This window comes from Nothobranchius furzeri, chromosome 16 (assembly GCF_043380555.1).
Source record: "Nothobranchius furzeri strain GRZ-AD chromosome 16, NfurGRZ-RIMD1, whole genome shotgun sequence".
Taxonomy (NCBI): Eukaryota; Metazoa; Chordata; class Actinopteri; order Cyprinodontiformes; family Nothobranchiidae; genus Nothobranchius; species Nothobranchius furzeri.
In genome coordinates, this window is record NC_091756.1 from 2,257,430 (window position 1) to 2,278,380 (window position 20,951).

The 20,951-nt window shown below is 44.5% G+C and overlaps 1 protein-coding gene across 1 annotated transcript in view; it reads left to right on the forward strand.

Moving 5' to 3' along the window:
• Positions 1–20,951, forward strand: part of LOC107376744 (caskin-2) — a 175,390-nt gene that overhangs the window by 29,515 nt on the left and 124,924 nt on the right. Inside the window, exon 3 of the mRNA XM_070545349.1 lies at positions 3,356–3,407. Coding sequence (XP_070401450.1) covers positions 3,356–3,407 — 52 coding nt within the window. The remainder of the gene's footprint in view (positions 1–3,355; positions 3,408–20,951) is intronic.

Sequence of the window (20,951 nt, forward strand, 5' to 3'; positions counted from 1 at the left end):
GAAGGCAGGAACATGCAACAGTGCCTGGCCCGGGTTCAGGGGCCTCGGGTTGACCTTGGCTCCTCTGCTGTTCCATCACAGGGGAGGGGGAGGTCCAGGAGGGGGAGGACCCAACCTTACCTGGATGTCCTATGTCTTATATATTCTGGAAGTTGTGTAAATGCAGGGATGGGCATAGATATTCTGCTGGGGTGGGGCTGGGTTGGTGCCCTCGGACTCCATGAGGCTCTGTAGTGCTGCTGCTTTGGGCCCTGGCAGGATGGGCTGGGGTCTCCATACCCTGGGCAGCAATTTGACAACAGAGGTGCCTATTGGGGCCAGTGGGGGACCTGGCTCCCTGGAGGGCTAAGCCCAACCAGCCATTCCTCCCCATCCCCTCATATTTCTCTCCTCCTGCTCCCTCACATCATCACACAGACAGGCACATAGGACCTTGGGGGGTGGACAAGTCAGGGAGTGCGGGTATGGACCCCATTTCCCCATTCCTGTGGCAACCTGCCCCCCAACTTTATTTGCACCTTATACACTTCCACCGATGACATTCCACGCAAACACACACTTAGGGCCTTGGGAGTGAGCACATTCAACGGCACTTCCTCCCGAGTGCCGGTGCCCACTTCCAAATTTAAACTGCACTCGACATTGAGGGCTGTGGGTGCAAGTGGGGTGGTGCGGTGGCATCAGCTGGGATAGGCCAGACAATGCCCGCACTGCCCGCTCACCACAGCCATGGAATACACCCCATCAACTCACAACACTATATTGGAGCAGGTGGAGGGTGACTAGGGGTCTTAGCACACCTCTGTTGCTGCTTGGCTTCCTGGGGCTGGAGGCTAGGAGGGAGATCTGGTCGTCTGGTTGGGGTCTGGGGTGGTGGGTTGCTGTGCTCAGCGTTGGGCGGGGGAGCCTGCTCATCAGCACACCAGCAGAAAGGGTCAAACTCTGGTAACCGGTGATGGTTGTACCCCATGTGCAGCAGTACCGGGACCAGAGTGAATAGGGTGTGTATGGGGAGCATGAGTGGGTGTCCGGCGTGCATTTTTGTAAGTCTTTGGTTGTATGTGCATGTGTGAGCATGAGGGAGGGAGTGTGTGACTGTGTTTGTGTATGACTGTATATGTCAGGTGGGGCCTTTGACTCCTCCCCTCTCCTGGGACTTCTTTTGATGATATAGATCTTCTTCTCCCCTCCCCCTGCCACACCTGGTGTGGGGTATGGTGCCTTGGTCTGCCTGAGTGTTCGTGGCTCCCGGGTCAGGGGGTTTAAGATTTTGGCATCTGCCTGATCAATCCCGGTGGCTGTCTGGTGGGATCTGGGTCCCTGGGCTCTGCTGGGTCCCTGGCGGGGGTGGTCGCCCCTGGGTCCCGGGTCGCTGGGTCCCGGGCTCGGCTGGCTAGGGGGTGAGAGGCTGCAGGCGGGCCTGTGGGCTTGCCGCTGATATCTCCCAGGACTCTGCCGGCTGCTGGTTGTGGCCCCCCGGGGCGATCCTCTGTGCCTCTAGAGGGGGGCGGGGGCCTGTCTGGTTGCAGTCTTCTTGGGATTCCTGTGTTCTGGGGCAGCGCCTGGATCTCTGGGACTTGGAGCTCCCCCCGTCTCCTACACATCTTTGGGGGGCAGATCTGTGGTCCCTCAGACTCCCTATTGGAGGCTTTTATAGAGAAACCTTACATAAACAAGCGTGTGTACACACACAGGTGCTCACATGGTGCTCTCAAAAGTATGGGCTTGGGCACGTTCAACACAGGTCTTAAGGCTGTCATTGCCACAAAATATACGATGATTTATTATCGTGTGATTGTTCAGTTAAACAATGTTGATTTTATAGTTCATCATCAGGTTGACACAGTGATAGATTGCTCCTTGTTGGATACATTATGGACACATTATTTATTATTTTATTTTTATTTTATTAATCGTTTTTTAAACGAAACCTTCATCCAGCTCATTTTTCCCTGGCAACAGACAGGCGTTTGACCTTGCCTCTTTCCAGTCCTGGCTTATCAGTAAGAACACCCTGTACCAGTGCCTGTTTGTCTCCCTTTTGAGAGTCTAAAGGAATGTGTGTAAATGTGTGTGCAGTTTATCATCCCTGTGTAGCATACAGGTCACATCACGCTGTTTACTGGTCACCTCATGCTGTTTTGGTGTCAAGTAAAGATCACATCCCCAAATCGTATGGTCCGGAAATGAAAACACTGGATAGAGCAGGGTTTCCCCTAGAAAACTTGATAAGCCTGACAGAAAGGACCATGAGAGCGAGGGAGGGGGGTAGCGCTAACGTTCCTCGTCCGTGAGCGCGGGGGCGCACACTTCCTGGTTTTTACTTTATGAGTACTCTGCATTAGAGGCTGACCAATATGGGTTTGTTTAAGGCCAGTGCCGATACCGATTTCTAAAGAATTTTGTTGCCGATGACCGATATCTAAAGCCGATTTTTAAGGCTGATATATGTATACGTTTTAGCGGCACATTGATTATGAAAGACGACAGAGCACTCGCTGTGAGCAATATAAATTAAATAAGACAATAAATCTCTTAATATTTATTGAACTTCAAATATAAAACAAACTCAAAACATAAAAAAACTGTGTGTTGGGGTCCTTTGGGTCCTTTCTTCAGTGTAGTAGTGGCGGCGGTTGGCCACACAGGTGCCTGATCTATTTATTTATTTTTATCGGCTTATAAAAATAAGTTTGGCCAATGACTGATATAGAAAAAATACAATATATTGGCCCGATATATCAGTCGGCCTCTACTCTGCATATCTGCATTTCATGGGTAGAAACCGAAACTGACTGTTCGTTGTGTGTGCGTGTGTGTGAGAGCTTAAATCAACCATGTTACCGTCTCACTGGCTTTGCTGCCAGATTCTCTGTCTCCCAATTTTTTTTAAAATTATAAATCACAGTTTGTGTAGAAAATGACTTGTGCATGAGCAAGTTTTATAAATGAGGTCCTAGGTCTCTCCATCTGTATCCTCATTGTGTGTGGCTAGGAGATGTTCAGATCCAGTGTAGGAGGAAACCATGATGGCTTCCTCCTACACTGGCCGGCCTGAGCTACTGTGGGCTCAGACGACCAACGGGCCATTAAGCAGTGGATACTCTGTAGGATGTCAGAGAATATTAATCTGAGTGAGGAGCATGACTTTGAAGATTGGAAACAAATTCAAGAGACCTGGAGATCCAGTTGGACAGACAGTAAAGATTAAAAAAAGCCAGGGGAGCAGTTAGAGTGCATTAAAGTTTAATATTCGGGTAATAGTGGAGAACAAATCCATGGCTGGCGAAGCCATCTTAGGTGGGATGATGTGAAAAGCAAACTCTGACTAGTGTAACCCCCCCCTGTTTTTCAGAACTGCTGGGCTCCAACAAGAGACTAAATATCAACTACCAGGACTCAGACGGGTGAGTGGAGAGAGAGTGTGTGTGTGTGTGTGTGTGTGTGTGTGTGTGTGTGTGTGTGTGTGTGTACTCTGGTGTGTGGTGAGCTTTTGTCTGGCTGAGGAGGTCTAGCTAATTCTGGAGGTTGCTTCGATTTACTAAATTCCTCAAATAATTTTTATTGACGGATTTTTTTACTACACCGTGACTCCAGGCAGTAGCTCCCGGTCTGTCTATGGCAAGCCATTGTGATATGTCATTTACAAACACATCTATCTTTGAATATGATTTTAGACTTCATTATTGCCAACTTGGACATAATCAAAGAGCTATACCACCATTACATTGTTACCAGTAGAAATGAATGGTTCTTAGCATTTCTAGTAGTTTCCCACTGAACATGTTAATGAAATACATGAGCTTGAAATACATGCTTGACCCCCAACTTTTCCGGCCAAGAGTGTCCTCTTCAACTATCATCCTCAGCATCCCTTTGGGTTGGGAGCGCGGTTGGGGGGTTGGTGCTTCCTTTGCTGGTGGGGCAGGGCTAGGTTAGCTTGGTTGCCTCATGCTGGCTTTCACCTACAGAGGTGGGCTCTTGGAGATAGGGCGTTCCCTTTAGCTGGGAGCTTCTGCCCTGACGCCCTCAGGCTGGCTTATTGGTGTCATTCCGCTGCTGGCTATCTGCTGCTGGGGTGTGTGGGCACAGACTCTGGCATTGATGAGACCTGGCTGCTGTGGACAGCCCCTCCCTTATCACATACACAACATTTACAACCAAAAACAAAATTTTCTGTAGTTGGACTAACATGTGAGTGATGTTGGCTTCAGACTGCCACATTATGGTATGAGTCCAATTGGTATCAATGTCAGAAAGGGGCCCGGAGGAACTTAGTAGCTCCTGAACACAGACCATTTCAGGGTCATACAGCCACTGCATATGTAACCGGGTCACCCAGAAACGCCCAGACCGGGCAGAAAGAGCGAGTCTCTCGCCTCAGGTTTTGGAGCTGTGTCGGCAGTGGAGTAAAGTCGTTCAGCTAAATGGTTTGCTCTACCGACAAGCGCAGCGGCCTGAAGGTGGGGAGGATATTAATCAACTGCTACTTCCAGAGACATTGAAGGTGGAGGTCATGAAGCAGCTGCATGAGTACCATGGCCACCAGGGGGTGGAGAGGACTACAGAACTCATCAGAGAGCGATGTTACTGGCCGCTGATGCTGAGAGATATTAAGGAATGGTGCCACCAGTGTGAACGCTGCACCTTAGCAAAAGCCCCTCGTCCTCAGAGTCGGGCACCTATGGGACATGTACTGGCATCAAGACCAAACCAAGTACTGGTGATAGACTTTACACTGCTGGACCCATCTCAGGATGGTGTAGAAAGTGTGCTTGTGATGACTGATGTTTTTTCAAAGTTTACTCAGGCAGTGGCAACCAGGGACCAGCGAGCGGCGACGGTGGCTCAAATACTGGTGCAGGAATGGTTCTACAAGTTTGGTGTTCCAGCAAGATTGCATTCGGACCAAGGCCGTAATTTTGAGAGTGCACTAATCCATCAGCTGTGTGAGCTGTATGGGGTTCAGAAGACACGCACCACACCGTACCATCCAGAAGGAAATGGCCAATGTGAAAGGTTCAACAGAACGTTACATGATTTGCTACGCACTTTCCCTATTGAAAAGAAAAGCTGTTGGCCCCAGTATTTACCACAGGTATTGTACTCTTATAATACCACTGTTCACCAGTCTACGGGTGAGTCCCCTCACTTTGTTTGGTCAGGAACCCTGCTTACCTATTGACTTTCTCCTTGGAAGGGTCCCAGAGATTCAAACGGGCAGAGTGGAGGACTGGGTTCAAGAACACCGCCGTAGACTCCAGGTTGCCCTAAAAGGGGCACAGGATCGTATACAAAAGGCAGCAGATCGTCGTAAAGAGCACCATGATGGAGAGGGTCTGGCCAGCGAACTGCAGGTACAGCAGTTGGTTTATGTTGAGGACCACAGTAAAAGGGGCAGGATCAAGATCCAGGACAAATGGAGCCCTATGATCCATGTGGTACTGAAGTCCCCGACACCAGGGGGATCAGTGTATACGGTGGCGCCCCTGGACAACCTACAACGCCATAAGACTGTCCATCGCTCTTTGTTGAGGCCGGTCCCTGAGGGGCTCTGTCCTAAGCAGTCCAGGGTGAGAGAGGAGAGCCCTACCCTGGAGGAAGAGGATGAACCAGAGTATGTATTTTTAGTAACCAGAAAATTAGAGGGAAATTCACAGGGTTTGGTGTCCCATGGAGCTACGAGTATAGGTCATCTCGACCTACCTCCACTGGCCCCTGCAACGACCCCCCAAGAGCGCGGAGAAAGTAAGGTGGTTACACGAAAGTCATCCAGAAAAACAGCTGGCCAGCATTCAAATCCTCATCATCTCCCAAGGAGGGCCGGGGGGACGGCGGATGGGGCTGCTGTCTCTTAGATCACCAGTAGTGGCAGTATTGAAGCAGCAATATTTTGACCGTGGTGCTAGTTTGTTTTCATATCGACGGGCCGCCGATACATTTTCTAGGGGTGGATTGTAACCGGGTCACCTTAGTTCCCGGAAGTTATTCTGGTTATACCTGTCATGCCGCTGACAGGGGATCCAGGTGTGTAATCAGAGGGCTACTATAATTAGGGCAGCTGGGGTCTAGCCGCAAACGCTGAATGCTTCGCTTTGGGTGCGGACGTGCGTGCGGCTAAGTGGGTGAGCAGGACTGAGGGGTGAACAGCCGGAATTTTCATTGGCAAGCGGTCGGCCGATGAGACCTTAGCCTGCTACTGTTTTTTTCCAGTTCCTTTTATTAAATCTTTTCTAGTTCTTTTATTAAACCGTTTACCGGTTTTATCTTGTTATTAATCGTTTTCTCCAGAGGGGGAAGGAAGTAAACTTGTTTGAGTCGGGTGGTTAGCGTTAAGCACAGTGCTGTCTCTGGGAGGCTAGTTTCTTTTAGCGTATCCGCTGTAGGGGTTTGTCGGGGTTTTTACTCACTTCTGGGTGACGTGTGTATGAGCTTTAGTTAAAGGGAGCACTGAGTGTTTTTCTTTATATTATTGTCTCTTGTCTCGGGTCCCTACAGCAGCTTTGTGCTTTTAAATAATAGTTGGATGGCGTTGCGTGTGTAGTCCCAGGGCCAGCATTGTCGTCGCTCCTCCCTCCCGTGTTTTAGAGTTTGTTAGTCTACTTTTTATCCCGACCTGGGTTGTCTTTAAATCTCCTGTGTTGTATCCTATAAATAAAAATGGTTAAACTTGTGAATAAGCCTCTGCTGTTTTCATCAAGGGTTATTATCACCTACGGTTTTAGGATCTTAAGCATCCAACCCTCTAGGTCACACATAGAAGGCTGAAGAGAAGGCGTAGCTGTGTCAGATTTCACAAAGATACACGGGACCAACATCAGACACTTTGTCAGTCCCGAAACTTGGAGTCTCAATCGATGAAGACTGGAGACTGGCACATGAATGGACTGTGGAGGGCTCTGTGCTGGGATGGCCAGAAAGAACTGGGTCATCCTGTAAAGGTGCAGGTTCAGGGTGGCCTTCAACCCCCCCTTTGGTAGTTGGAGAACACCCTACAGGACGAGGTGTTTCAGGGAGCACTGAGACGACACAAACACTAGGCCTGTGGCTGACCAGTGAAACACCATTACAACTTGCCACATAGTCGTCAATGTTATTGTTCACAACACCACAAGAAGAAATTAGGTCTTGGGGGGAGCTTCATGGGCAGCGGATGAGGCAACCGAGTCCAGAGCTTCAACCCAATGAGGTCAATAATGGGCTCAAAGCAACTGAGCTAGTCAGAAAAGGGAATGACTCAAGGTCAGACACAAACACGGGATGACGCACTGACATGCGACCGACAGAAAAGTCAAGGAAAGACAAAGACGACAAGGTCGTTGGAGCCTGAGCATAAGAACTGATGTCCACGGTGCAGGGTGAAAGTCAAGGTACGACCCTGGTTAGCCACAGCCAAGCGAGGCTTTCCCAAAGTCAATGAGACATGATAGAAATATCTGACCCAGTGGCTAAGTTAGCATCACAGGTTAGAGAGCCGTCAAAGGTCACAGTGATGTGAGATATTCCTTTGGGACCTTTACGGATGACGCTGCATAGAAGTTTAAATTTCTCAGGTTTGTCCAGCTGTAAAGGGTGATCTGACCCGCCAACAGTTGTAAATGTTGGTCAAAGACTGGTACTGATGGACGCAACCTCACCAGACCCCACTGGAGCTATGGGTGCCACGGGACACACCCTTAGGGCAGGTTCAACTGACGGAGGATTCGTCGTTATGATGGAGTCATGTGCAGGAGCCATAGGTGCAGGAGGACATGCACTCTGGTCTGCAGAAGAGATGAGTAGAACCTCCTTAGCTTTTGGTGAGGCCCTTACCAAGTCACAAAGAGCAGATGTCAGGGAGTGTTCCAACATAAAAGGTTTTAGATACTTTACTCAAGATACTGCTTTATGGACTGTGACTTTGAAGATTTTCGTGTCAGAGCGTCTTGAGCCCCGGTTCCAGATGGGCCTCTTGGGCCCAGAAGAGAGGTGTCGACATGGGAAGCCGGACCTGTAGAGGACTCTAAAGGGTTCAGCAATACACTGAGTATTCCTTCATCATGACATGTGGGGTCCCCCAAGGCTCAATTCTAGGACCACTACTCTTTAATCTCTATATGCTCCCCCTGGATAAGGTCATACTTAATAACAACATCTCATTCTTGTATATACACCCAATAGGGCTCTGAGATCCTTAGGTAACAATCAGTTGGTAGAAACTCGGGCCAGCCATCTTATATAAATCAGCTGATGTGAGTGGAGGTGATGAGGATAACAAGGCCTGAACTCTTACTCAAATTCTGTACATCTTGTCTGGTCAGCTGTACTTCCTGTCTTAGAGTGGACAGCTCAAGCTTAATTTCAGTTTGAATATCCAACATGAGTTTATCTCTATTTGCAGCCATCCTGAAAAAATGGATGCCACAAAACCCTTCATTTTGGATAAAATAGTGTTTTCAGGGAAACTGTCAAAAAGTGTAAATGAAGCAGCCAGAACAAAACACGCCAGTTATAGGGTGGGTGGAGAGTTTAAATAGAGCAGAAGAGGGAAGGAGGAAGGATGACGTCGTGTCCATCTTTGTCCTGTGAAGCGTTAAAATAGCTGCTTGTCGAAATGAGATGGCCCTTTTTACATTATTGGCTTCAAGCACGGCAGATTGATTTGCCAGATTTTTTCCCCAAAGGGATTTTGATTTCAGTCTGTCACTGCGGTGAGCTAGCAGATAAAGACATTTCTAAATTAAGGAATTTGATGGCGCTTATAGCCACTTAACAGTTAGTGGTGCCAACGTTTGCTAAGTTGGCTAAGAAGCCCTCCGGCTGACGGAATGCCTTGTATCGGTACTGAGTCTCTCGTCTTTATGCCGGAAAAATAGGTGCTTATGGAATATGCCCATCTGAGGGCAGCCTTCCGTATTTTAAAAGCAAAAATTTGTCGTTAGCTTAGCTATGGGAAAAGAATGTGGCGAAACATGCACTCTCTTTTCGGGCTAATGAGATGGAACAACAGTTTCAGACACAGTTAGTGACTGGAAATTTCAAACCGTGAAAATGGAATGCGTCAGCCGGAATTATGCTTCGGTTGGAATTAAAATGCAGATTCATCGGATCTGGTTATGGCAACTATGGTTAACGTTAGCGTCCGAGCGTCCTCGGCTTAATTTAGACACAAGCATGTGTAATGTAATGTAAGTGGTTACTTTTAATAAATTGTCAATAGATTATAAATGTATTCAATAAAATATAATATTCCATTAAAATGTGGATTATCAATATTATTGACCCTTTAATATTTGATTGATGATGAAACCAAGTAATTTGGGTAGTCCAGAGAAAACACAACTTCGTAATAATTTGAGACAGAGGCTAAATATAGTTTATAAAAATCAATTTTATACTATATTTCTACTACTAAGCATCCAGGACAATTTATGAGAAATGATGAGTTAAGGTGATATCAACTGAGACACTGAATGAGTTATGATGAAATATGAGCTTAGATGTTTTGTGAAAAAAAAAACTAATTAAGTGTCTTAGAAAGCAATGATGTCTGAGTTGTAAAAGAAGTCTAGCTCTATGGTTTAACAAGCTAACAATTAATAAAACCATCTATGCTAGTTGTGCAGAATCTACAAACCCTTGTGGTGAAGGTTCCTGGTGATCCAGGTGCTGGAGAAGTCGGTACGGACAGATTTGATGGAACTGACTTCTGTGTTATCTGAAGCTCGTAGGTCCACCTCGTATACTTTACCGCTGGTCAAGAGAAAACTTCAGGGTGTCTGCTGGCGGTCAGATGAAGTTTGCGTCTGATGGAGCGTTGCAGTTTTGCAAAGTTAGTTTGACTTTGAAAGGATGGTTCCTTATGCTTTACTGACCCAGTTTGACTGAACTGGACAGCTTGGTAGAGCTAAATAATTGAGGAAGTGATCTCTCTTTTGTAAAACTGGTTGTTTACAAATTTTGGCAAGTCAAAGCTTAACAAGTTAAATGTTTACCAAAGTCCCTCAGACACCATTCCTTTCTCAAACACAGAGAGGCTATTTCACCTAATGTGAAGTAAATATGGTAACATTAATAATAATATAATAATGTGTGAATATACTGGTAAATAAATCATTATTAAATAGAACAAGTAGACTCATTTGGTGTATTTAAGGTCTGAAATAAAGCATTATTCCCAGAATAAACAATTATGTTGATTCATTCATAACTGTGATGCAGTCAGGCATTATTAAAACACTTAAGATAAAACTGTCATTGCTTAAATAACTTGTTCTTAACCCGTAAAGTAAAGAATAATTTTATGACACAAACTAAGATATCTTTGTTAAAATGGAGCCAGATAAAAGTCTTGTCGATAAGGAAATACTGGGCAAGTTAAAAGATATTCATAATCTTTCTTCTGGCACCCGGAGAGTACAGACGCTTCTCTTTTCTCTCCCTTATCTTTTTTCCCCAAGGCTCTTGTCCTGTCTGCCCCACAGAGCGCTTCTCTGCTTTCCTCCTAAAACTCTGTTTTTATTAAATCATGGATTTGATCAACTGGTCATTCAACGTGATCGACAAGATTTTTTCAACAATGAAAATGGAGCAGGGGGCTCCCACTTATACGTGGGGTATATATTGGATTCCTGGAAGGAGTGGAATTATATACAGCATGCCTCTCCCAGCTGTCCGTAGAGGACATCGAAGACGTGTGGATTTTTGGGCTGATAATTACTGGATTTCTTCTGTTTGGAGTGGGAGGATTTCTGGTATTCTGGACAATTGGGAAGATGGGAGCGATTGAAGGGCAACCCGTACCCGTGGAAAGTCTCCATGTGGAAACTGCTCAGACTGAACTGAACAACATGGTGCCGCAGATGGCATCCTCGGTACATTGCTCTCTTTTGTTTGTGTTGTTTTTATCTATTTTCTTGGAAATCAGCGACACAAAACGGATTACTTTTAGTACAGAAGAACTACTGTGTATCAAGCAAGTTAGCAACAAATCACAGAGACGGATTTTAAAAATTTTGAGGACCCAGGAAGTTTATTGGAAGTTTTAATCAGAGGAACTGCTACTGTTTGTTGGAGAAGGAAACACAGGAGGGGTAAACGGGCAGGGACGCTGGTGAGACTCCGCCAGCGGGGATTTCGTATGCCTCTCCCAGCAATACACCTAGCGAACACCTTCCTAATAAAATGGATGAACTGCTCCTTCTGAACAGGACTAATAGAGACTTTGCACACTCCACTGCCCTCTGCTTTACTGAAATGTGGCTCAGTGACTTGACTCCTGATAATGGATTATACCTGCCCGGGTTTTGTTTACATCGCGCAGACCGGGAAAAAGAGCTATCAGGGAAGACGAAAGGAGGTGGAATCTGCTTCTACATTAATGAAGGTGTGTGTACAGACGCTAGCTCAAACTTGGAGACAATATTTTTGAACCGAAAGCCGTTTTACTCCCCACGGGAAATATCTTCATTCATTTTGGAGTATACATACTGTATATCCTCAAGCAGATGTGAGTGTTGCGTTGCAGACTCTCGCCGATCAAGTTACCTCCACAGAGAACAAGTACCCAGACTCAGTGCTCATTATTTTGGGCGATTTCAATAAGGCTAAACTTAATACCGAACTACCGAAATACAGACAGCACATCAGATGTCCTACTAGAGGCAAAAACATATTGGATCATTGCTATACAGTTCTTAAAGGGGCATACCACTCTGTCCCTCGTGCAGCTCTCGGCCTCTCTGACCATAATTTGATTCATCTTATCCCCAATTATACACAAAAACTAAAATCTGTAAAGCCAGCCATCAGGACAGTGAGGAAATGGACAAATGAAGCAAATGAGGAGTTACAAGACTGTTTTGATTGTACAGACTGGAGTATTTGCGGATGCCACAGACGATCTGAACGAGCTGACGGACACTGTGACATCCTACATCACCTTCGCATCTTTAATAACAACAAGCCATGGTTTACAGCGACACTGAGCCAGTTGAGAAAGGCAAAGGAGCAGGCTTATAGGGCAGGAGACAGGCCTCTATAGAGCTCCGGACCCCACATGACTCTCAGTTAGTAGATGCCATATTGGCAGTCAGAAAAGGTAAACAAACCCGGATCGTAAACATGAACATGAACGGGATCGGCTTGGATTTTACTTCGTCGGAGTTTACTTCACACTTTAAAACCGAAGAAATCGTTTTATATAGTCAGAAATTAAATAGACTAAACATCTCCGACCCTTACCGTGCCCCTGGGATACTTTTTAAAAACGCCAGAAGCTGTCGGAGCGGACTTCTTACCGGACCTGGCCGGGGAACCCCTTGGGATTTCCCCGGAGGAGCTGGCCCAAGTGGCTGGGGAGAGGGAATTCTGGGCCTCTCGACTCTCGACGCTACTGCCCCCGTAACCCGACTCCGGATAAGCGGATGAAAATGGATGGATGGACAAATAACATAGATTTACATGTAAGTAGTTTAAATAGAGTGCTGTGCTGTTTGAATGTATAAACTGAACACCAAGAGAAATCACTAGTTTAATTTTTTTCCGTGAATAAAATAAATATGTCAGGCAGGAGCGTCTCAGGATCTGTCTTCTCGGTGAGACAGATAATAGCAATCCAAAGTGCTTTTTATGTGTGATCTGACAATTGATCAACCATTGCTTAAAAATTAAATACAGCTTATCATAAAACACGGAAACGGCAGCACGCAGAACTCACGAGGCCACGTTTTACGTGATGTTTACTTGTTGCTATGAGTAATGAGACAGAAAAAGCCACGCCAAAATAAGTTCAGGAAGCCCACTAAGAATCGTAATAAAAGCATTTAAAATAAACACCATACACAGTTGAGGAAACGTTGGTTTAAGTACCTGATGTGAAGCGGTCGCTGCATAAGTGAAAACCTTTACTCTCGGGATCCCACAGCTTCATTTGAGCCCGGTCACTAACACGTTTTATTACAATGATCCAACATTTGCAGCGTTCCGGATCTTGGGGAATCCTGTACATGGCTCATCCCTTATTCCGAGTCTGTTCTGTATCCTGGGGCACAACAGGAATCTACCATATTTCCCGTTTGATTGAGTTTTCTGACAATAACAAATAGTCCAGCTGTGGGCTTCTGCCTGCCAATATGGCGCCGTTTCGATTTGAACTGTTGCATGCTGGGAGAAGTGACGTCAACTCCTGGAGCTCTATACAAATCACTCAGGAACACTTTGACTAAAGCCGGGCGGACACTGTCCGACTTTTTCACTTTTTTGAGCCGATTTTTTCCACTCGTGCAAGAATCCACAAGATCGGGGCGAGTTTTGCGCTGAGCGTCGTGTCGTGTACAGGGGGTTACGAGTAGGGTTGTCACGGTATGAAAATTTAACCTCACGGTTATTGTGACCAAAATTATCACGGTTTTCGGTATTATCGCGGTATTTTTTAAACGGTGTTGCATATGTTCAGAAAGCATTGATAGTCCTGTTCTACACAAACTGAAATAGTTCTGAAAAGGTTTAACAGTGTTTATTAAACCTAAAATAACACAAAGCCTTAGCAAAAGTGCAACTTTTCACAAGTAAAGGAACAAATAGCTTCTTTTTCTGGAACATGTTACAGCAGTCAGTGCAGGTTTAAATGATACAAATCCAAACATTCAAAACATAAACAATATGTAAACAAATCAAAGAAACACCACTTGTTTTCTCATATACTTGTTTTCTTCATTATCAAAATGAAAATCTAAAACTCCAGTCCACACTTGACTTGAGCGCTGTACAAGTCAACCTTAAAAAATATGTATTTAAAATAAATAGCCACTTTAAACAAATGACTAAAATAACTACTACACTATGTAATCAAATCCAAATGTTCAAGTATAAATGGCATTGAATAAGTAAACAAATCAATGACAAGGAACTAATTGTATATTTCTCTTCATCATCAACAAATAAGATGCTTCATCCAGCAACAGGGTGTCCGTGACACGGTTTAAATGCTGGCAGAGGACGCTGCGGCTGCAGTATATAGTGACTCGTAGCATTCTCCCTCAGCCAAAAGTCCTCACGTCATGCATTTAAGCTAAAATGCTAATGTTAACCTACCTTGCACTGGCTGTAGAGACGTGGGTGACGGTCACTCAGATGTGCCATTAGATTCGAAGTGTTGCTGCCTTTTGCAGACACTTGTTTCCTGCACGTTCTGCAAACGGGATAGCCGTCTTCTATTAACTGTCCCTCAGCATTTTTCAGAAATCCAAAATATGCCCATACTTCCGATTTAGTCTTCTTTGAGGGCTGATGGATGTCCTGGGCGCTGCCGTCTCCTCCTTCGGCCATTATTTCAGCTTCAAAGTTTTGGTTGCCAACTAAAAAGTGCGTGTGCGCGGGAACTTCAGCAGAAGCGACGGTGGCTGGTAAGGGTCACCGCGCCTAAACCGCGACCACGGTAAACCCACCGAGATAATTTAGTTTTTTAAAAACTGGACGGTTATTTATTTATTTTTTTAAACAATGATTTATTAAGTTTTTAGAACAACACAAATAACTACAAATCAGCACAGCCAGATATAAATAAGAAAAGGAAAAACAAATACAGGTACATGAGTTACAAATATATATATATATATATGTCTGGGTCAAAATACGTACAGCGTTTCACATTTGAAGTCAAGCAAAAGTAACAGGGGGGGGGGGATGCAGACATTAATCATGATGTTTAAAAGCAAAATGTGACCCCCCTTTATGTAATAACACAGCAAGGTCACGAGGTAAGTGATCAAGCAACGGCTGCCATGTCCTACAGAATGCATTACAATTGCCCTTTATGACGGCACTGAGGCGCTCCATTGGCAGCACCTTAAACATTTCTCTGTACCATTGTGTAACAGTGGGAGGCTGTATCCGAATCCATTGAAACAGTACACATCGCCTCGCCAAATGTAAAAGTTTACCTAACAAGAGCATCTGTACAGAAGACAGAGAGATCCCTTCTATAGACAGACCCAGAACGAACAGCACAGGGTTCAGTGGGATCATTTGATGAAATATGGAGCGAAGCTCTATAGCAATATTTTCCCAAAATCTAAAAATTAAAGGACATTGCCATATGCAATGATAATATGTCCCCACACCCGTATTGCACTTTACACAAAGAGGAGAAATCTGAGGATGAATTTTATTTAGAAACTCTGGCGTTCGCTGGAGTCTATGTAAAATTCTGTAATGGCTTTCCTGGAGTCTGTTACAGGAAAACAATTTCTTGGCAGATCTAAAAGTTTTGGACCATGCTTCTGTACTAAGCTGAACTTTGAGGTCGGTCTCCCACCGAACCCTGGCCTTATCAGTGGTCACAAAATTCAAAGACAATAATTTCCCATAACAAAGAGAGACAAATTTCTTTTTTGTGATTATTTCCTCATTAAATTTAAGAAGAAAGCTTTCAATAGGGTTTAAAACTGGCTGATTGGCTGGAAATTTAAGGGAATTTACAAAATGTCTTACTTGTAGGAACCCAAAAAAGTGTTAATGTGGTAAATTATACTTAATTTGAATTTGATTAAAGGCCATAAAACTACCCCTATCAAACAGATTGCAAATAAATCTTATATTTTTAGAGTGCCGAACATCAAATATACTAATGCCAATACCTGGGGGGAAAGCTTTATTCCTAATTAGAGGCTGCAGTGCACTAGAAAAACCTCTTCTTCCGACGTGGGCAGCAATATTATGCCAAACCTTAAGTGTAGACATCAAAATAAAATTATTTCTGACACCAAGAGGAAGGTCAGCCAGATCAATAGATAAGAGACTAAGAGGCGATAGAGGGTCACAGCACCAAGTATCCACTAGTGGCTCATCTGGGTACAAAAAGGAGTGTAACCACCCTGAAATTATTTGTGCATGGCAAGCCCAGTAGTAATATAAGAAGTTAGGAAGTGCCTGCCCCCCCTCATCTGTAGGTAGTTGTAAAATCTGTATCTTAAGTCTAGATTTCTTCCCATGCCATATAAATTTAGAAAGATATCCCTCAATCTCTGAGAATGTTTTCCTGTTGATCCTGAGAGGCAACATTTGTATGGGATATAATATTCTGAGTAAAACATTCATTTTGATTAAACTTATTCTACCCATCCAAGACAGGGGGAGATCAAACCACCTATTGAGGTCATTTTTGATTGAAGCCACAATAGGCTTAAAGTTCAACTTGTACAGCTCAGTTGTATCTGCGGACACCCTGATACCTAAATATGTAAAACCTGTGGTTGACCACCTGAAAGGAAAATTAGGAGGAATGTCCCACCTCCCCCCATCACCCAGTAGCAAAGCTTCAGATTTATCATAATTTATTTTGTACCCTGAAAAAAGGCCAAATTGATTAATGATATGTGTCAGTGCAGGAATAGAGGTTTCTGGCTTAGTGAGAAAGAGCAACACGTCATCCGCGTAAAGGGAAATTCTGTATTCAGTATTTAACAAGGTTACCCCACAGATCTCAGGGTCAATTCTTACAGCCTCTGCCAGCGGCTCCAATGCTAGTGCAAACAGCAAGGGAGAAAGGGGGCATCCCTGACGCGTTCCTCTACCCAGTGGGAAAGCATCTGAAACCGAGCCGTTAACCAGTACCCTTGCAGCTGGGGCCTCATACAACAGTTTGACCCACTTGACAAACTCAGATCCCAACCCAAATCTTTCCAAAACATCAAATAGATACTTCCATTCCACCCGATCAAATGCTTTTTCAGCATCCAATGAAATTGCAAGAGCCCTATAATTAGTGTTCTGAGAGAACTGCACAATATTTATGAGTCGACGTACATTGGAGCGGGAGTATCTATTTTTGACAAAACCCGTTTGGTCAGGCTTTATCAGAACTGGCAGAACCTCCTCCAATCGTCTAGATAAAATTTTGGACAAAATCTTACAATCTACACCGAGTAAACTTATAGGTCTGTAAGATGTACACAGATCTGCAGGTTTATCCTTCGTTAAAATCAGGGATATATGGGTAAGGTTTAAGGTGGGTGGGAGTGTGCCCCTCTCAAGAGATTCTATATACATGTTCAATAAAGGACCCACCATGTGTTTGGCCATTTTTTTTATAAAACTCTGGCCCAAACCCATCAGGGCCTGGAGCTTTTCCACTCTGTAAGGATTTGATTGCATCTAAAACCTCCTGCGTCCTAATAGGACTGCAAAGATCTAATCGACTTTCCTCTGATAGTACAGGAAGATTAACTTTATCAAGAAACGGTTTCCTAACGTCTGCAGTATTTTGACACTCAGGTGAATATAAGTCCTGATAGAACTCTTTCATTATTTTTCTGATGTACTTAGTCTCAAATTGTAAAACACCATTCTTATCTTTTAGAGAGGGTATTGCATAAGAGCCCATTTTCCCCTGGGCAAGTCGGGAAAGTAAGCGTCCAGGTTTGTTGCCCGATTCAAATAATCTATGCTTTGCATAAAACATTGCAGTTTCTGCTTTCTGAGTTAGTAGTTGGTCCAGGGCTGATCTAACTGCATCCAATTTTTTAAGCACAGAAACAGACGAGGATTTCTTAAACTCTCTCTCCAAATTAGTAATATCGCGTTCAAGTACGAATTGTTTGGCTAAGTTGCTCTTCTTTTTCGCTGAGGTGAAAGAGATAATAGAGCCCCTGAGAAATGCCTTACCTGCCTCCCATAGAGTAGAAGCACTAACCCCTGGTAAGTCATTTGTAGAGAGAAAAAGTTCCCACTGATCTTCTAAGTATTTAACAAATTCAGGGTCACTAAGGAGAGCTGGATTTAGCCGCCAGTGTCTAGACAAAGGATCATAATAAGGTGGTAAGAACTCTATTGAGACTGATGAGTGGTCTGAGAGAGTGCATGTGTTGATCAAACAACCCCGAGTTCTGTCAAGGGCAGATCTAGAAACAAACATGTAATCAATTCTGGAAAAAGAAAAATGGGGGCGTGAGTAAAATGTAAAGTCCTTCACATGCAGATTACAAACTCTCCAGGCATCAAAAAGACCAAGATCTGAGCAGACGTCCATTGTAGCCTTTGCCATCTTTGAAGGCGGTTGACATTTTGGTGGATTATAATCAGTTTTAGGATTCAAACCGCAGTTGAAATCCCCACCAATTATTACGTGACTTGGACACACAGAGGAAGTTTTCGCCAGAAAGTTTGAGTAAAACGATCTATCAAAAGTATTTGGTGCATAAACACTTCCCAATAGAATTTGTTCCCCATATAACAGTCCAGTTATCAGAGTAAATCGTCCGTCCGTATCCCTTACAATAGCATTTAGAGTGAACGGTAGATTTTTATGGATCAATATTGCAACCCCTCTACTTTTAGAGTTAAAAGAAGAAAAATAAATTTGTCCCACCCAATCACGCTTGAGTTTTAAGTGTTCAGAATCTGTGAGGTGGGTCTCTTGCAGTAATGCAATCTGCACTCTATCTTTTTTGAGTGAGGAAACTATTTTGCGTCTCTTAATAACGTGGTTAATTCCCTTGACATTGAGAGTCATAATTTTAATGTTACTCACTGTATAAGATGTCAGTCATTGGACAAAAATCGTCAACCCAAAGCAAACAGAGAGAACCATCATAATAAACACACTGTAAAGATTTAACCCATGACCTGGACTGGCCGTGCTGACATGAACAAAACCATCGTAAACGAATGGCAAGGAAACCTTCACACACACAACAAATTGCATACGAATATAGGAATTAGGATAGACGTCAAAATATCACAAAACAAAAACAAACACACAAACACACACACACACAAAAAAAGGAAATCAAGAACGAAAGAGCCACCCACTGGGTGGTATTACAAGACCAGTGTAGCCAAAAGAAGTTTCACTCCACGGGGGAAAACAAAACAGAACCCCACCCCCGCTTCCCAAACCTGAATAAGATCAGGTTACTGTCAGTTGTGAAAAAAGAGAAAAACTGAAGACTGAGTAAACAATTAATACTTTATACTAGATATTGGCCCTAAAGCCATTTTAGGAACAAAAGACGAACAAACCTCTATTTTCCCTTTAAACTGTCTCTCTTCCCTCAGGCTGCAATAAACATATTGGACTTACGCATCCTGCGGCGTGCTGAATCCATGCCATGTTCCAAGTTAAATCCAACAGTGCCACAGTTTGTACAGGACAAGTATCAGTTGTCTTTTAATCCAGCGCATTGATGAAACTTTGTGCATCTTTAAACGAATCAAACTTATGCTCAGTGCCATTATGATTCAACACGAGCGTCGCTGGGTAGCGCATTCTGAAGCGAATGCCCTTGTCAATTAACGCAGGACAGGAAGCATTAAATCCCCGTCGTTTCTCACGGATCGCGTAGGAAAAGTCCTGGTGTATAAAGATCCGCTGTCCCTCGTAGTGAAGTTCTGGCGCCGCTCTCGCTGCTGCCATGATCCGCTGTTTGTCTCTGGAGTTATGGAGCTTAATAATCACCGGCCTGGGGCGAGTACCCCGCGGGCCAAGGCCCCGGTGTGCACTATCAATTTTAATGCGGGCTTTACCCGTGGAGCTGTTGCCCAGCCCAAGCGTAGCAGGTAGCCAGGTTTCAAAAAACTGAGCAGGACTCTCACCCTCTGCGCCTTCTTTCAGATTAATAATGCGGATGTTGTCGTGCCTGCTGCGGTTCTCTAAGTCATCCAAGCTTTTTGCCATGATCTTAATCTTCCCCTCAGCTTCAACCAGTCTTCCCGCGAGGTCATTCACCCCATCTTCCACATCAGAGATTCTCTGCTCTGCCTCCGTGACGCGCTGGGAGACACTTTCCAGCGAGGACGAAATTTTCTCCAGTGTCCCGGACAGTGTAGACAGTTTTTGATCAATTACCTCACTGATGCTATTAGTCACCTCACGGATGAGAGCTGCGGTGTCCACTGGGGGCGAGGGCTGGTTGCCCATTGCTACTAGCATGTCCGATTGGCTAGCACTGTTGTTCATCATGGCGGCCGTCGTCTTTCGAGTCTGTATCTTCGTCTGTTTCGACATTACTTGTCATCCAAAAAGCGTAATTATGGCTGTTGCGTATTCCTATAACTCTCAGTCAATATTTTAGATAAAAATATAGACAGTATCGCGCATAACACTGTAAAAAATACAGGTGGGAGCGGGAGCACAGTGAAAACACGTCTTCTAGCCAACCATCTTCACCGGACGGTTATTTTTATTGTCAACTTTTTTACCGGGGTTTACCGCTATACCGGTTACCGTGACAACCCTAGTTACGAGAGGCGATTAACACCACGTGACCAGCTACAGATCAGCAATCGTGAGCTTGCACTGACTTCTGGCGTGTTTAATATTTTGCTCGTCCCTCGTGAGGGTATTGCACTGTTGAAGCGGCGCTGCGAGCAGCTGTGACCCAAAAAGTATCAGAACCGCTCACGGCGCATGCGCAATCCTGCATCAACACCGCTCGCCCGCTATTTCCCTAATAACACACGTTGTTCTTTTTTATTTCTACACGTTTTTTTTACTCTCAAAGATTGTCAAGAAAGCGTGTTTGTCGTGTTCATGTCAAATTAAACTGATCACAAAACACAGATTTACTTTCTTTATTTCGTTTTCCTCATCCAACCCCCATAAATCCCTGTGTGTCCTCCTGCAGCACTCCCGAAGGACAACAGGCAAAACAAGACAAAAAAGCCTGACGTGTTGTGTAAAAACTGCTATTTTTAGCTTATTTTTAGGTCTGACGTGTTGCTACCAGACGTACAGTGTGAGAAGTCAGGTCGCATCCAAGAACTGGGTCGTACAGTGTGAGCACATGACTCGTGAGATCTGCCCTGCGAGGAAGTCGTACAGTTTGAGCTGAAGCTGAGTGCTATGGGTGAAAAAGTCGCACAGTGTACGCCCGGCTTAAGAAGATCAGAGCTGCTACGTTTGCATGCAGCCAATTTCCGGGTTATGATCGAGTTAAGGTCGGTATTCGGGTTTCTGAGTTGATCAGAATAAC